At 37.1% G+C, this 15937-nt stretch overlaps 1 protein-coding gene across 3 annotated transcripts in view; it reads left to right on the top strand.

The window, feature by feature from the left end:
• Positions 1–9150, top strand: part of LOC128247059 (uncharacterized) — a 125850-nt gene extending 116700 nt beyond the window's left edge. For all 3 annotated transcript variants that reach the window (XM_089348288.1, XM_052965837.2, XM_052965838.2), the window contains one exon: positions 537–9150. In XM_089348288.1, coding sequence (XP_089204414.1) covers positions 598–6678 — 6081 coding nt within the window. In that variant the 5' untranslated portion in view covers positions 537–597 and the 3' untranslated portion in view covers positions 6679–9150. The remainder of the gene's footprint in view (positions 1–536) is intronic.
• The last annotated feature ends 6787 nt before the right edge of the window (positions 9151–15937 follow it).

The raw sequence follows: 15937 nt of genomic DNA, 5'->3' as shown, positions 1-15937 counted from the left end.
AGGGTTTGTTTGATTAGGGCTAATCCAAGGTTAAACAATAACACCTGAACTATTTTGCTTCTAAATTTATGTTTTGGAAATGGAATTTGTGAAAATAGAATTTATAGAAATCATTTTTTAATGAGCAATGTAATTTTGTTTTTTAATATAAAATTTCCTTTCAAGTTTTTCTGTTATTAAATTTTCTCATTGATTTTAGTCCACCTATGTTTTAGAGTGACTTTTATTTATTTACTAGCTGTTGGATTTTAATTGATTTTATTGACTTTTAAAGTACATTTATTTCAATAAAGATTTAATTTTCAAATTTCAGTCATTTTAAGTCTTGATTCAATTTTCAAAATATACTTTAGTCATTTTAAAAATAGTTATAAATTAAAACCGTATTTATTTTGTTTATTTATTTTCTCCTCTTTTATTACTTGCTTACCTGCTACTACTATTACCACTATTACCACTATTACTACTGTTGTACAGTTTCCTTGGTTTCCGTATTTTACTAGCTGTTCTCACCTTTAGTTTCTTTTCTCTTTCAGGTAACTTTGAAGATCAGAGACAGGCATTTTCTAACAGTTTACTAAGAAACCACTTTATGTAATGTCTTCGAGAAATGAAGAACCTCATTCTAAGAAAGAGCGAAGACGCAGTAACAGCCGGTTACAGTTAGAGGAGAATGTATTCACAACTCAAATTTCTCATTACCATCAAACAATGGGTTACTATGCTGGTCTGGCCCCTCCATTTGTGCCAGATCGTACATGTTACAATAACATCAATTGGTCACCACGAGCGCCCCCCTGGACTGGTTGGCCTCCTCCTGGTGGATGGTTAAACCATTCTGTTACAAATGGTAATGTTCTTTCACCTCAACAGTCATATCCCTGTAGAGTCACTAACCGTGTCCCTCCACCTTCCTTTAATTTACCATCTGTAACACAACCCCACAGCTCATTAGTAGACCCTATTCTTGGTTCTGTACACCCTACTACCCCTGCCAACCTTCGGGGCTGGTATACACGCTATCCAAATGACATTCCACTACCAGAGCTGCCTGTGGTCATGCCACCCACTCAGTTAGAAAACATTGACTGTCTGCATCCAGTTGGCAATCACATCCATGCAGACCTTAATTTCATTGAGAAAACTGTTGTACAAAAATGTGAAACAACGACATCGGTGTGTGGCGGGTCAGTGACACGCAGGTCTTGGTACAAAATGCCTGAAAAAAGCCCACCACCACCACAGACGAAAAAAGAGAAACTTACAAAGGACAATGAAAAAACTGGGAACTTAGGTGGGGTTGAAAGTACAGTGCCAAACAAACCAAATAACTTTGAAAATCCTGCTATTATTACAAACAATTTTAATTGTACCAAACTGTCAACTTCAAATTCTTCAAAATCTTCCAACTGTCTTCCAGATTCTGTCACTTCTTCAAATTCTTCAAATAACTTTGCTGAATATTTTCTCAAAAGGCTCATGAAAAAACATCAAAATGAATCAAAACTCAATAAGAGCTCAAAGACAACTAGTTCAGAATCTGTGATTTCTGATATTTTAACTACTAATTCTAACCAACAGAACCATATTCAGGTGACGTCTAGTAGTCAGTCTACCCTTAGTCATCTTCCCAAGAAACACCATATCATGGCATTGAATTCCTCATTTTCAAAACATAATCATCATATAATCGAAGATGTAATAGATTTGTCCAGAGACACTGACTCTTCTCCATCACCACCTCCACCACCACCACCACCACCACCGCCACCACCATCTCTTCCTCCTCCTGCTCTTATTGTTACTACTCCTACTATTTCTGCCCCTCCCACAGTCTCTGCTCCCAATCTTTCCGCTCCTTCTGTCTCTGCTCCCTCTGCTCTTGCGCGACCCCGATCTTCTGTTGTTGAAAAAGCCAACCACCAAAACGACGAAACTCCTTGTGACTTGGTGATCACCAGTTCCTACTCTTTATCTTTGTCTGGTGTTCCTCACAGATCAAAAGACCTGATAGCAGCAACTGGTGCTAGTAACGTCACAAAAAAGCGTAGGTTGCCAGACATTATAAATGTCAGCCTTGAAGACAATCAAAAAGAGAATCTTTTATCGACGGACATTGTTCAGGACTACAGATTAAAGCTGGAAAGTAGATCAAAACGTAAAAAATACGAGCCACGCAAGCGGGAGAACTTGGAACTGGATGAAGATACTTCCTGTTGGCCTCCAGAGTCAATGAACAAATTATTAGGCAACAACTATGAATCTTCTGCCAAGAACTATATCCCTGCCTCTATAACTAATAAATCGCTAGGTGCTAACCAAACTGATAAATTTTTTGACAAAACCAACAGCAGCAACAATGCTCCAGAATACTGTGATATCGTAGATATTTTACATTCTTTGTCTAATTCGAGCTCAAATCAAAGTCCAGTGGAGACAAACGACAAAATGTGGAAGTGTTGGCCTGAGGAGAGACAAGTTGAACGCAGGACAATTAACCGTCATGGGAAAAGTGTTAACAATGAAAAGTGTGTCACACTGGATGACACTGATGATTCTGACGGAGTTCAAGCTGGCGAAACGATGGCACCGAAATCTGTGATTCATTCAAGGCAATCAGTCGACACTCTAAGTACTGCTGAAAGTTCTATGGACTCTTTGAAAAACACAAGCATCAATTCCAAAGCGACAGAAAACAACGACTCTTTTGGAGAAAGAACTCTGGAGAAAGAAATTGTTTTTACCATTATGGAAGATAAGGTCAGTCCAGGAATACAACCATTTTCTCCATTGTCAAAAGTTTCTGTTTTAAAAGAGAATTCAAATTCCACTAATTCATCATTAGACAAATCTATTAATACCAGAAAATTATTAACCGATGCTAATCCAGATGTTGAAATTACCAATTCTTCTTGGGTGAAAATCAAACAAAAGGAATTTGAATCATGTAAATCACCAGTTAAACTTCAGGATGACCAGCAGAAATCTGATGTGGAATCAACTGTAAAAGAAGATTTATCTCAATTGGTTTCCAGTGATGAGAGTAGCATTAATTCCACTGTGTGTTTGTTACCAAGTCCTGACCGAAGTCCATCTACTAATTTTACCAATGATGAAATCTCTATAAAATCAGATTTCAAGACCCTCTCAGAAGCGTCTGCTGTCTATGCTCCATATTGTCCTGTCAAACCATCAACCAATGACGGCCGTCAGCGCAGAAAAGGTCAAAGTTTGTTAGAGAAGGCTCTATTAGCATGCGAAAATGAGTTGGCAACTTCCAAAAAGTTTGTTTCCTTAAGTAACGAGACTGGAAAGAACAGTGTAATCACCAAGAACTGTCAAGTAGGGATCGAGAAATCTGAGGCTAGACTGACAATGGGAACGGAGGAGAATAAGAAGGAAGGAATAGAAAATAAGGAGAAAGACTGTGCTCGAACGGCTGGGAATTCCAAATATTGGAAACAGAAGAACCAATTCAATAGTTTCCAAAAGGATAAACATGTTTTGGATGAAAGTTTCTGTCCCAGATCTGAAACTGAAGCACCAAACTCTGTTGAACATTTCAAAACTTACAACAACAACAACAACAATACTGATGGTGATGATAGTGGTGATGATGATGGTGATGATGATGGTGAGGGTTGTGGTGGTGGTGCTGATGGTGGTCACAAAACAAACCCTAAACTTCCTGTTGAAGAGAAAACCAGTGATAAACTAATTGTGCTGAAAGATGTGAAAGAAGATGCTTGGACAGCCCGAACATCACCAGGCATCATTGCTGCTGTTGTTTCATCACAACTAGGGGAGGAGGAGGAGGAGGAGGGATCTCAACTGTCACAACAACAACAACAACCAAACTTAAGACACCTTCAAAAACAACAAACACAAGAAGAATTGCAAGAGTTAAAAACAAAACTACAGCAAGAACAACAACAACAACAACAGTCACCCCAACTACAACAACCACAGCCACCACAACAAAAGCAGTCCCCACAACTACAACAGTTACCACCACCACCACCACCACCACCACCACCAGAACAACAACAACAACAACAACAGCAGGAACAGCAACCAAATGAAATTGTTGTTGGTAGTTGCTTAACCGAAATTGCTCCAAAGAAACTCGATAATGTTGCTGCAGGTGATATCTTTCAATTGATTAATAATGAGAAACAAGTCAAAGATAATGAGAAACAGGACCAAGTGACTGTGGTTCATCAATCTGAAATGAATTTCTTAAATCTTTCCAAGAAAATCTGTGTTATTGAAGAATTGGAAGACTTGAACAAAGCTCCGTGCTTGGAGGTCAGTGAGAATGGGGATATAAATATTGTTGCCATAGTAACTGACTATGAAGAACCTGTTAGTGATAATCTGTCAAATTTGACCAAATCTGAGCATTTATTAAAAGATACTGTTCATGCTGATGTCATTGTGTGTCCTGTTACAGAAAGTTGTTCAATGGAATTGGCCAAGAATGAAACATCGGTTGACATTTCTGATGGTTGCAAATCCTCTGTGATGTCCAGACCAGAAGAACCAGTACAAACAGACAATGACAAGATTCTGAGTAAAGAGAAGTCAGCCAAGACATCTGTGGTAGTTCCATCAGATTTATTGGACAAATCTTGCAAAGAGGTTGTCACGAAAACAAAGAATGGTGAAATAGTGTCTGTCAGTAGCTGTGGTTTCATCAGTGAAAGGATTTGTGACTCTTCTGCTGTTGGTGAACCATTACGGAAACCTGTTAAAAGTAATTCAAAACCAACCACGAAAAACAATCAGTGCAATCCTTTGTTTCCTCTTCCTTCCTGTGAAGTGAAATTATGCAAAACAATCACAGACTTCAAAGCTCTGTACCCTGATAAAATTCCCAAGACTTTATACTCAGACAAAAAAAATGAAAAGCACAAAGATGTTAAAAGCCAAGGAATCTTAAATTCATTGTCTTTAGTTGCTAAACCCCAACCGAGGAAATTCAAATGGTCCAAACAAGTAAGGAAGAGTCGTTTGCTAAAGAAATTCTGCACTAGTTTTAAGAAAAGAACTAAATGTGTAAATAAAAAGTCGTTTCAGGAGGTCAAGTCTTGTGAAAATATAAGAGAAAACCACATTGAAACATTATTTGTTGAAAATCAGCTTTCACCAGGAAACCCCTTTCAACTGCCCCTGCCATTAAAATATGATTTACAAACCCTGCATAATAGAATTTTAATGAGTTGTCCTGTCAGATATGGCCGTGTTTTCACTTCTCCACATTTGATACAGCATCATGAAGATCCCAGTTCATTTCATGACAAGCAAAATCAAACAGACCTTAATTTCACTGGATGTGTGACTCATGCTTTCAGCGGGAGTTGCTATTCTCAAGTGAGCAATACTCCTCCTCATTCTATCATTCATAAATTTGTCAAGTTCCATGGTCACAAACTCCTCTGTGTAGTCATTAATGTAAAAAAATATGTTATTGTCCGAGAAGTTGTTCAAAAATGTTTTCTTGGCAAAAATCAAACTGTGTTTTATCGGACTAAATATAGAGACTATAGTTTACCTTACTTAGAGCTGCCACATTATATGAGGTCTTTTGCCTTGAAGTACCTTTTAGAATCTAGTCTGGTCTTCAATGGTAATCGAGCGACGCCACTTGGTATCATGTTATTGTCTGATGCAGAACTCCTCTATCATTTCTTCTATAGTTTTAAAGAATGTAAGCTTGTAAAATGTGTCCAAGACTGGGATCCAGATAATACGGGTGTTTTTGATCCTAAATGGTCTGAAGGTTTGGGAGAAAAAACTGAACAAAATACATTTGTGTCTGCCAGGGAGAATCCGGTCGAATCTTTACATAAAACGGGTTATAAATGCTCTTGTCTCTGCCAACAATCTCCAGCAGAGCCAGGTTCATTGACAAAACTAGAATGCTGCAATTTATATCGTAAACCACCGAAGCGGCCAGTGTCAGGCATATTTGAACCGTCAGCAGAAAGTTTTAAATATAATGCAGATATGGAGACTGACTTACATAATTCTTTAACACTTTATGGTACGTTAAAAACTTGTCTGTCACATAAAGATTCTACAGAGCATCCAATTCCAGACAAATGTCCATCGTCAGTAGATTTGGAAACAAATGTTTTGGGGTCATCATTAAGTCTAAATTGCTCAAATGGGGTTTTCAAATCTCCATCTGATGGTATACAAACTTCCTCTTCTTTGCCAGGTCTCTGTGATTCTGTTCCCCTGTCAAATTATGAACTAAACAGTGAACAACCCAACGGACAAACTGATTCTGATAAGGATCAGAACAAGGCTGTGTCTATCAGCTCACCATCTCCAGACAAAGAATTCATTTTGGGAGGAATGACACAGCTAAGTAATAGAGTTGTAAGATTTATTGAGCACAATGGAGAGAGATATTTTCTTCTGAGTGATGTCAATCCTTCATGGATATCTTCCACAGTGTTTGACAAACTTCTCTATCACAATATTGCAGTACAGAAATGTTCCTTGTCGCAAAGTAGTTTTTTATTAAAGTTAAACGATAGTCTACCTCATGTTGAGACAGATGACATGTTATTAGTTGCAGATAATGTTTTACCACAACTGAAGAAGTGTTTAACAGGCAGTGAAAATGCTGCTAATTTACTTCAATGTGCAGTGTCTTTGCCTCCATAAACTGCAACTATCCTCTCCAAATCTAAACACTCTCCTCCACTTGGTCCTCACTTCTTCCTTTTGAAGATTGAGGTGAGTCATTCTGGAGAAGCCATCTTAATAAATAAATAAATAAGAGAAGTTTGTGAAAAGAAATTGTTTTAGTTTATTTCTCCACAGTGACAATTTAAAAACAAATGACATTAATTGCTGAAGACAGTTTTTTTAAAAATTTCAACCTTTACGATAGTAAGCTATCTTTGTTGTTTAGGAAATTTAAAAGCTGCTCATGTTTTTTGCTGAATTCATTGTATATTTTCCATGTCCATCTTTCTACCCCTCCTTTTCTTTACAACTGCTTTATGCTGATCAAAATCATGACTTTACATGTTTCTTTATAATGTATAAAAACTAAACAAAAGCGTCAATTCATTAATTTACCAAATATTTCATTCCTTCTTTTTTTGTCGTGGCTGTTTTCAGAAAACTGTGATTTTTTTCCTTCTTCAGATTCATTAATGAATTTTAGTCTTTTTTCAATTTATTTCACCAACATTTTCAGAACATTTTTTTTTTTTTACAAATGGCTGCAACAGATTGTGTGTGTGTGTGTGTGTGTGTGTATTTATCTTCCACTCCTTTTCCTTGATATCAGTAAGAAAAATCTTTTGGAATCATGACATATGATATCCTGTCTTGAACTTTTATATACGTGCATGGTATATCACTGATTATATTAAATGCCAAACTCAAGTTGTCTCATTTTACTACAACAACAACAACAACAACATTTAAAGGAATTTCACTGAACAAACAAATCTGCTGAGATTGGACATTTTTTGATGCAAAAGTTAAGAACAAAGAGTCTTGTTTTCTTTTCTCTTAGAACTTTATCGATTTTGTTTTATCTTCAATGCTATGCATTTAGTGAACTTTACAGAATCATTCAGTAGTCGTCAGTCTTGTTGAATATAGGGACATTCCAACCAGGTTTTTATGATTTAAAAAAAAAAAGAAAAACTTAATAATTTCCATTTTGCTTCCCTAATACAAAATGGAATCTCTCTTCAATATTCTCCTGCTTTTGGAATCCTGGGTAAATTCTTTGAGCAGTAATCACAACCCTTTAGCCGAACAGTTGCCAGTGACTTTGGCAACTTGGAAGTATTTGGAGGGAGGGGCAGTGGAGATTGAAATGAAATGTTTGAAAAGTTTTACTTCAAAATAGGTTAATGCTGCTGTAGTGATACCAAAACTGTGTTTGTGTATTGTAAATGGTTTTTGTTTTTTTCCCACAACAACCATAGAACCTAAAAGTATGATCTGTTCTTAAATTGTGTCAGAATGTTCTCTCTTCCAAATTTTTATTCTGGGAGTTCTCCTTGACAATCTGTGTGAGATTTCATATTTATTGTGGCAACATTTATTTTTATTTTTATAATTCATTCTCAAGCTCAACTATTTCCTCCGTGTTTATCTGTATTTGTAATTTCTGTGTGTGTGTGTGTGTGTGTGTGTGTGTGTGTGTGTGTGTGTGTGTGTGTGTGTGCTACATACATACATACATATATATATATATGAACACACACACACACTATATATACATATATATATATATATATATATATTTATAAAAGTAATATGTGTGTGTGTGTGTGTGTATGTTCTTGTGCATTTTATGTTGTACCACATGGAAAGGATTTACCCTTTTCTCAGAAGCCAACGATTATGAGGAAAACAAGTTTGTTGATCCTTACTTTACAATGGTTGAAACTGTTAAAACTTGCTGGAAATACATTCATGGTCAGATTGGTCCATGTTTTTTCTTTCTTTCTTTTCTTTTTTATAAAAGCAAAACCCAAGTAAATGGCTGAGACGATGCTTTCAGTGGAAGAACTTCTTCAGGTGATTCATGTCGAAAGTGATCAGCTCTGGAATTATTTTACTTTTACAAGATTGACAGGAAACTAACAACTCTGCTAATAACCTGATGGTTTTCATTCTGAAATCTGAAGAATACATCAAAGCGATACTACCATCTTTTCTGGAGTTAGTCACAGGTTCAATTCATGCTGTTTCCTCATTCCATTCAAAATCATTCATCCATGTCAAAACTGCTGATATTGTTTACTGTTTAATCAAGCATTATTCTCCATATTAATGTGGAGTGTAATGCTTGAAAAGGCTTTCATGTTTTAGGTTAATCAGTCAAGAGTTTTTGCAGAAGAACCGAAGGTTAGTTTGTTTTTAAGATTTCAGTTAATGTGTTATTTGGTAGGGAAGATCTCAAAAACAGAATGTATTGGGTGGGGATGGGGGGGGGGGGGGGGTTTCATTGTGTTTTAGCCCAATGTTGGCTCTTATTGTGAAATTCCTGATATAATGTGTCTCTTCTTCATGAATGGAATTTGTGAAAATAATGTAAAGTAAATAAATCTTTTCAACTATGTTAAAACATTGTTTTATACGACAGGAAATAAATGATCAAATACACTTGTTTTTCTATAGAAATCATATGTATGTGTGTGTGTGTGTATATACATATGTATATGTGTGTATATATATATATATATATATATATATATATATATAAAGAAAATTCAGAAAATGGAGATATAGCATTAGGTGTTGTGTTTTCGAATTATCTTAGCAGACTGAGTCTGCTGAGATGATTCAAAAACACAACATCTAATAATCGAACAGTATATTTTTTCTACCCCTCTGATGAGATTTTGCCTTATATAATGATTTAATTATTGTAATTTAAATCTTTTGGCTAAATTGAAACAGCTGTAAGAGAATATGTTGGATTTTTGCAGATAATAAATTATATTAATGCTTTATCTCCATTTTCTAAATATTCTTTTGTATACTTATAAACCAAGATTTATATTTAGACCTATTATTTTATGAATATTATTATTCACAAAAATTCTAGGCAATAAACCAGTAATCCATTGGGTATTACTATCCCTTAATGAGGCTATTTTAACCTCTAATTGAATATATATATATATATAATCTAAATAAGAAGAAGACAAAGAAATTCTTTAAAACATCTTTAACAATTCATTACAATTGTTTCTGTACCAACTCTGCTTGCAATGCCAGTTTATGCAAAATTTCAAAGTGAAAATTTATACAATGTTTGCAGTTTTAGACATTAGAGTGACACTTCATCAGACTTGCATCAAAGGGGTGAGCCTTTACATTGTGCCAATGTAAAGGTGTACAGAAGCAATTGTAATGAATCGTTAAAGATGTTTTAAAGAATTTCTTTGTCTTCTTATTATCTGGATTATAATTTACTCTTCACCAAACCCACAAAATGGTATTATTGTCATGAAACCAGGATTTTCTACACTTGAAGAATTTCAGTATTGGTCTGGAATCCAACAGCATTCATAGCCCAGAACTTGGGTTGAATGCTTCTCTGGAAGTACCCTATCTTTGTACCCTACCAAAACCTAAGATATGTATGTATATATATATATCCTCAGCATCATTTAACACCCACTTTCCATGAAGGTGTGGTAGCGTAGTTTAAGAAGCTTGCTTCCAAACCATTTTTGGGTTAACAGTTCCACTGTGCAGCACCTTGGACAAGTGCTTTATCCCCATAGTCCCAGGCTGACCAAAACTTTATGAGTGGATTTGGTGAATAGAAACCGAAAGAAGACTTTTGTATATATATGTGAGTGTGTTTGTGTTTATGTATAGCCTTGTTTTGATATTTCCATGATGCTTGTGAAAAACAAGCAATCACCATTAAACATGTAATGTTGTTTGCAATCTTTCGTGAAAGCATATCTGGTCTCAGGGAAATATTTCTTTGCCTGGAAACAGATGCAAGTTAGTGACAGGAAAGGCATCCTCCTGGCTGTAGAAAAGAAAAATCTGCCTCAACAAATGACCCATGCAAGTATGGAAAAGTGGATTTTAAATGATGATGATACTCTTTTATTTGTTTCAGTCATTTGACTGCGGCCATGCTGGAGCAATGCTTTTAGTTGAGCAAATTGACCCCAGGACTTATTCTTTGTAAGCCTAGTACTTATTCTATCGGTCTCTTTTGCCGAAACGCTAAGTTACGGGGACATAAACACACCAGCATCGGTTGTTAAGCGATGTTGGGGAGACAAACACAGACACACAAACACACACACACACACATATATATACGATGGGCTTCTTTCAGCTTCTATCTACCAAATCCACTCACAAGGCTTTGGTCGGCCTGATGCTATAGTAGAAGACACTTGCTCAAGGTGCCACGCAGTGGGACTGAACCCGGAACCATGTGGTTGGTAAGCAAGCTACTTACCACACAGCCACTCCTGATGATAATTATATCATCATCATCATCATCATCATCATCATCATTTAACGTCTGCTTTCCATGTTGTCATGGGTTGGACATGCCACCGGCACGAGGGCCAGTCAGGTGGTACTGGCAACAGCCATGTTCAAATAGTGTTTTTTTACATGCCACCTGCACAGGGGCCAGTCCAGTGTCACTGGCAATGATCTTGTTCGAATGTTGCTTTTCACGTGCCACTGGCACAAGTGCCAGTAAGGCGACACTGGTAACGATCATGCTCGAATGGTGCATTTTACATGCCACCAGCACAGGAGCCAGTCAGTGGCCCTGGCAACGATCATGCTTGAATGGTGCTCTTAACATTCCACCAGCATGGATGCCAGTCAGGCGGTGCTGTCATCAGCCGCGTCAGCGAATTTGATTTCGATTTCACTTTCCTGAACAGGTCTTTGCAAGCAGAGTTTAGTGTCCAATGAAAAAAAGGTATGCATTAGTGGGCTGGTTACACCACTGGCATAGGCCATGGGTTATGGTCTCACTTGGCTTGCTGGGTCTTCTCAAGCACAGCATATTTCCAAAGGTCTCGGTCACTAGTCATTGCCTCGGTGAGGCCTAATGTTCGAAGGTCGTGCTTGACCACCTCATCCCAACTCTTCCTGGGTCTACCTCTTCCACAGGCTCCCTCAATCGTTAGGGTGTGACACTTTTTCACACGGTTGTCCTTATCTATTCTCACCACATGACCATACCAGCGCAATCGTCTCTCTTACACACCACAACTGATGCTTCTTAAGTCCAACTTTTCTCTCAGGGCACTTACACTCTGTCATGTATGCACACTGACATTACACATCCAGCAGAGCATACTGGCTTCATTCCTCGCAAGCTTATGCATGTCCTCAGCAGTCACAGCCCATGTTTCACTGCCATGTAGCATGGCTGTTTGTCGTCGTCGTCGTCGTCGTCGTTTAACGTCCACTTTCCATGCTAGCATGGGTTGGATGATTTGACTGAGGACTGGTGAAACCAGGTGGCTACACCAGGCTCCAATCTGATTTGGCAGAGTTTCTACAGCTGGATGCCCTTTCTAACGCCAACCACTCTGAGAGTGTAGTGGGTGCTTTTACGTGTCACATATATAATTTTGAGGATTAAATAAAAAGACAACAAATGGAAAATTTGACATTCCTATATATATATATATATATATATATATATATATATATATATGAAATTTAAAAAAGCGTGTTGTAAATAAACAAATGGACGTATACTAAATGCACAGGTGAAGAGAAAGCCCAGAAGGTCACCAGCTCCTCATCAGTTATCGGAGGAGAAATGAAATTTCTCTTTTGTGTTACCCACTTTTGTCTGTCTTTGCAGCCCTCAGGCTTTTTTTGTTGTATATGTATTATTATTTTTTATTATCAATTGTTGTCTTCATGTGGTCCTAAGCCTTTATTCTGTTTATTTTTTTATCCCTCATTCGTCCACTAACAGTCTTATTTTGTGATGTCTTGGTCCCATTCCCAGTGCCTCCAGACTGGAAGCAATCTTATCAATAATGGCTGAAATGGCCAATAACTGATGAGGGGTCAGTAACCTTCTGGGCTTTCTCTTCACCTGTGTATTTAGTATACGTTCATTTGTTTATTTACTACACATTCTTTTAATTATACAGAGGTATGTCAAATTTTCTGTTTATTGTCTTTTTATTTAATCCTGAAAATATTATTTATGTAACGCACGCACTTCTTAATTTTTTACCTGTATATAATATTCATATGTGTGCTGGTGGCATGTAAAAGGCACCATCCAAACATGGCCGATGCCAGTGCTGCCTGACTGGCTCCCGTACCGGTGGCACATAAAATGCACCATCCAAACATAGTCAATGCCAGCCCCCTCATCCTGACTGGCCCCTGTGCTGGTGGCATATAAAAAGCACCCACTACACTCTCAGAGCAGTTGGTGTTAGGAAGGGCATCTAGCTGTAGAAACATTGCCAGATCAGACTGGATCCTGGCTTGCCAGACCCCAGTCAAACCATCCAACCCTTGCCAGCATGGAAAACGGACGTTAAAAGATGATGATGATGATGATGATGATGATGTTTATATATATATCTTAGGATGTTGGACTTCATGGAGGAAATAACAATAGATTGAGATGTCTGGTGATATGAGGTTCTTAAGAAGACCCACCCACATCAGTGAAACTGAGCTCTAGAAGTGCTGTGTGCCCCACCCACACTTAACAAGAAAACTTCTCACACACTCTACCACAACAAACCAAACTACGTCTCTACATCTCTTCTCTTCCTCGCATTTCCACTTCATGCATTATGCTTATCTCCAACTCCCCAATTCTGTCCTCACTTACTGTCACAGAACTTATTTTCTTTGGGATGTAAGGAGGTCACAGTTAAATAATTAAAATTTTCTATACAATAAAACAATAAAAAAACCTATGAACTAAATAGACTAACTTGAAAGCATGATAATCATGTACAGTTAATCACATTCAAGAATATGGTAGACGGTTTTCAAGCACAACACAAGCCGAGTCCAAAATAAGCACTACATTACACTCAGACAACAGGGTTGGCACTGCGTGAGCAACAGGGCTCTCTCTAATCAGTGCGCAGCTTCTTTCCTCAGACAATCACATGCACAGAACAGCCAAACACCACATCGCTGGAACTGTAAAGCACACAGTTCCTTCCATACAAGGATTTTTGTAATTTTTCACGAACAAGGGGATGACTACTGACATCAAGCTTAAGGATTATAAAATGTATAAAGAAAGAAAGACTTATTATATTGAATGTTATTGGTAATATTGAGTGAAAATAGGGGGTGCTGCAGTTCCACAATGCCTGTAGCAAAAGTCTGTTGAAACCAGTTTCACTGATTGACCAACCTTATATTTTCCAATCAATGAGGGAACTTCTACTTCTCTGATCACTTCAACTATTATTTCAATAACCGATAAATCTATCATATTTTACTATTGTGAGAAAAACATGCTACATTGTTGCTTCTCAAAGATTAGTTGTTTTGTCTTCAACTTATTCAACTGGAGCTGAACTGTAACAATGTTTCCCACTAATTGTTCTAAAGAAGGGGAGAGGTTCTTGACGAATCGAACATTTCACTGTTGTAAAATTAGCTCCATAATGGACAGACATCAAAAAATATTTCATTATTTAATGAGGGAAGGGGGGAAAAAATGAAAATATTATTTCTCAATTTCATTCAGTGTATAATTATTAAAATTAATTCTTCAAGGGACTTAACTCCACTATGGGTAACGAAAAGTTATGGTCCTTAGTTTTTCAGACATACACAAACTGTGATGTATAATCCTCATAAGTATATATATATATGTGTGTGTGTTAAAATGGAGTGGTTTTGGTGAAGCAGTAAATATTCAGCATCCTTCATTGGCAGCCAGGAAATTGAATATTCAAATATAAGAGCATAGATGCGCTTCAATCAAAACACACCTAAAGAGGGGCCAGACCCAGCAATTCAAAGTATTCATTTTTCACTTTTCCACATGTCCTGAAGAAGGGCTCATGGCCCCAAAATATAGAAAATAGTACACTGTGAATCCCCTAACCTTTTGATATTTAAAAACTAGTTTAATAAAAACTTCATTCAAAATTCCTATTTTGTTTTTCACATATTCCCTTGTGTAGTTTGAACTCTGTAGAAAGAAAGAAACCTGTTTCTTGCAATACATTTAAATCAAAATTTTTTCAGGGACCCTTAAAATATCATTGTGGGTTCACAGTTTACTATTATTATCTACACCAAATATAGAATCTGTTATCACCTCATCTAATAAATGTTAACTTAGCTCTTATTATCTAAATGCATACAACCCTACCATAGACCAACACAATGAAAACACCAACACCAATCGCAACAACATATCTAACACCCCATGGCCCGACTACTTTAAACAACTTAAACATAAATAACATAATGCCCACTTCTGAGGGTAACAGGCACACACCTGAAACGGACGCAAACACTAATAGGCACACTGATACTAATTATATTATAATTATATTATAATTATATTATAACCACTGCAACTAATAATACATATACGCCTGACTGGCCCATAAAAGCACTCACTACACTCTGGGAGGGGTTGGCGTTAGGAAGGGCACCCAGCTGTAGAAACTCTGCCAGATCAGATTGGAGCCTGGTGCAGCCAGTCAAATCGTCCAACCCATGCCAGCATGGAAAGTGGACATTAAACGATGATGATGATGATGATGATGATGATGACTTCAACTACTGATAGGAATAGCAACAATATTAATACTAACACCAATGGCAATGTTACCATTACTGAAAATCGGACTATTACTAATACTCCTACCACAAACAGCTCCTCTACCACCACTAATACTAACACTACTCTACCACCTCCTCTACCACCACTAATACTAACACTACTACCTAAGATGCTACTACTACTATTTCTGCTAATACTACTACGACTACTACCACCAATACTACTACTACTACTACTAATGATAATAATTACAACAGCAACACCGATAACGATAATGACGTAATAATAAATAATAATGGTAATGCTGGCATTGATATCGATACTAGAAATGACAGCAATAATAAGAGCAATATCATGATTGATTCACCTAAGCCTAACCCTAACCCTTGTCATTACCAGCACTGCCTCATCTCTCTCTCTCTCCAATTAGCCATCATAGAACTGATAACTGCAACTACAGATCCAGGACAGATTGCCCAATGCAAAAGATTCAACGTCGTATACCAATGCACTGTTCACAACATAGTAGATAACTCCTGTAGCTACTACATTGGTTCTAGCAGCGATTTTAAACAAAGGTATTATGCCCATTTTAACTCATTTGAATATAAAGCGAATAGCAATTTCACATCACTAGCTCACCAC

The sequence above is a fragment of the Octopus bimaculoides genome, chromosome 2 (assembly GCF_046866305.1).
Source record: "Octopus bimaculoides isolate indiv1 chromosome 2, ASM4686630v1, whole genome shotgun sequence".
In the NCBI taxonomy this organism is placed as follows: Eukaryota; Metazoa; Mollusca; class Cephalopoda; order Octopoda; family Octopodidae; genus Octopus; species Octopus bimaculoides.
Note: the sequence above shows the minus strand (reverse complement) of the source record. Positions and strands in the feature narration are given on the sequence as shown.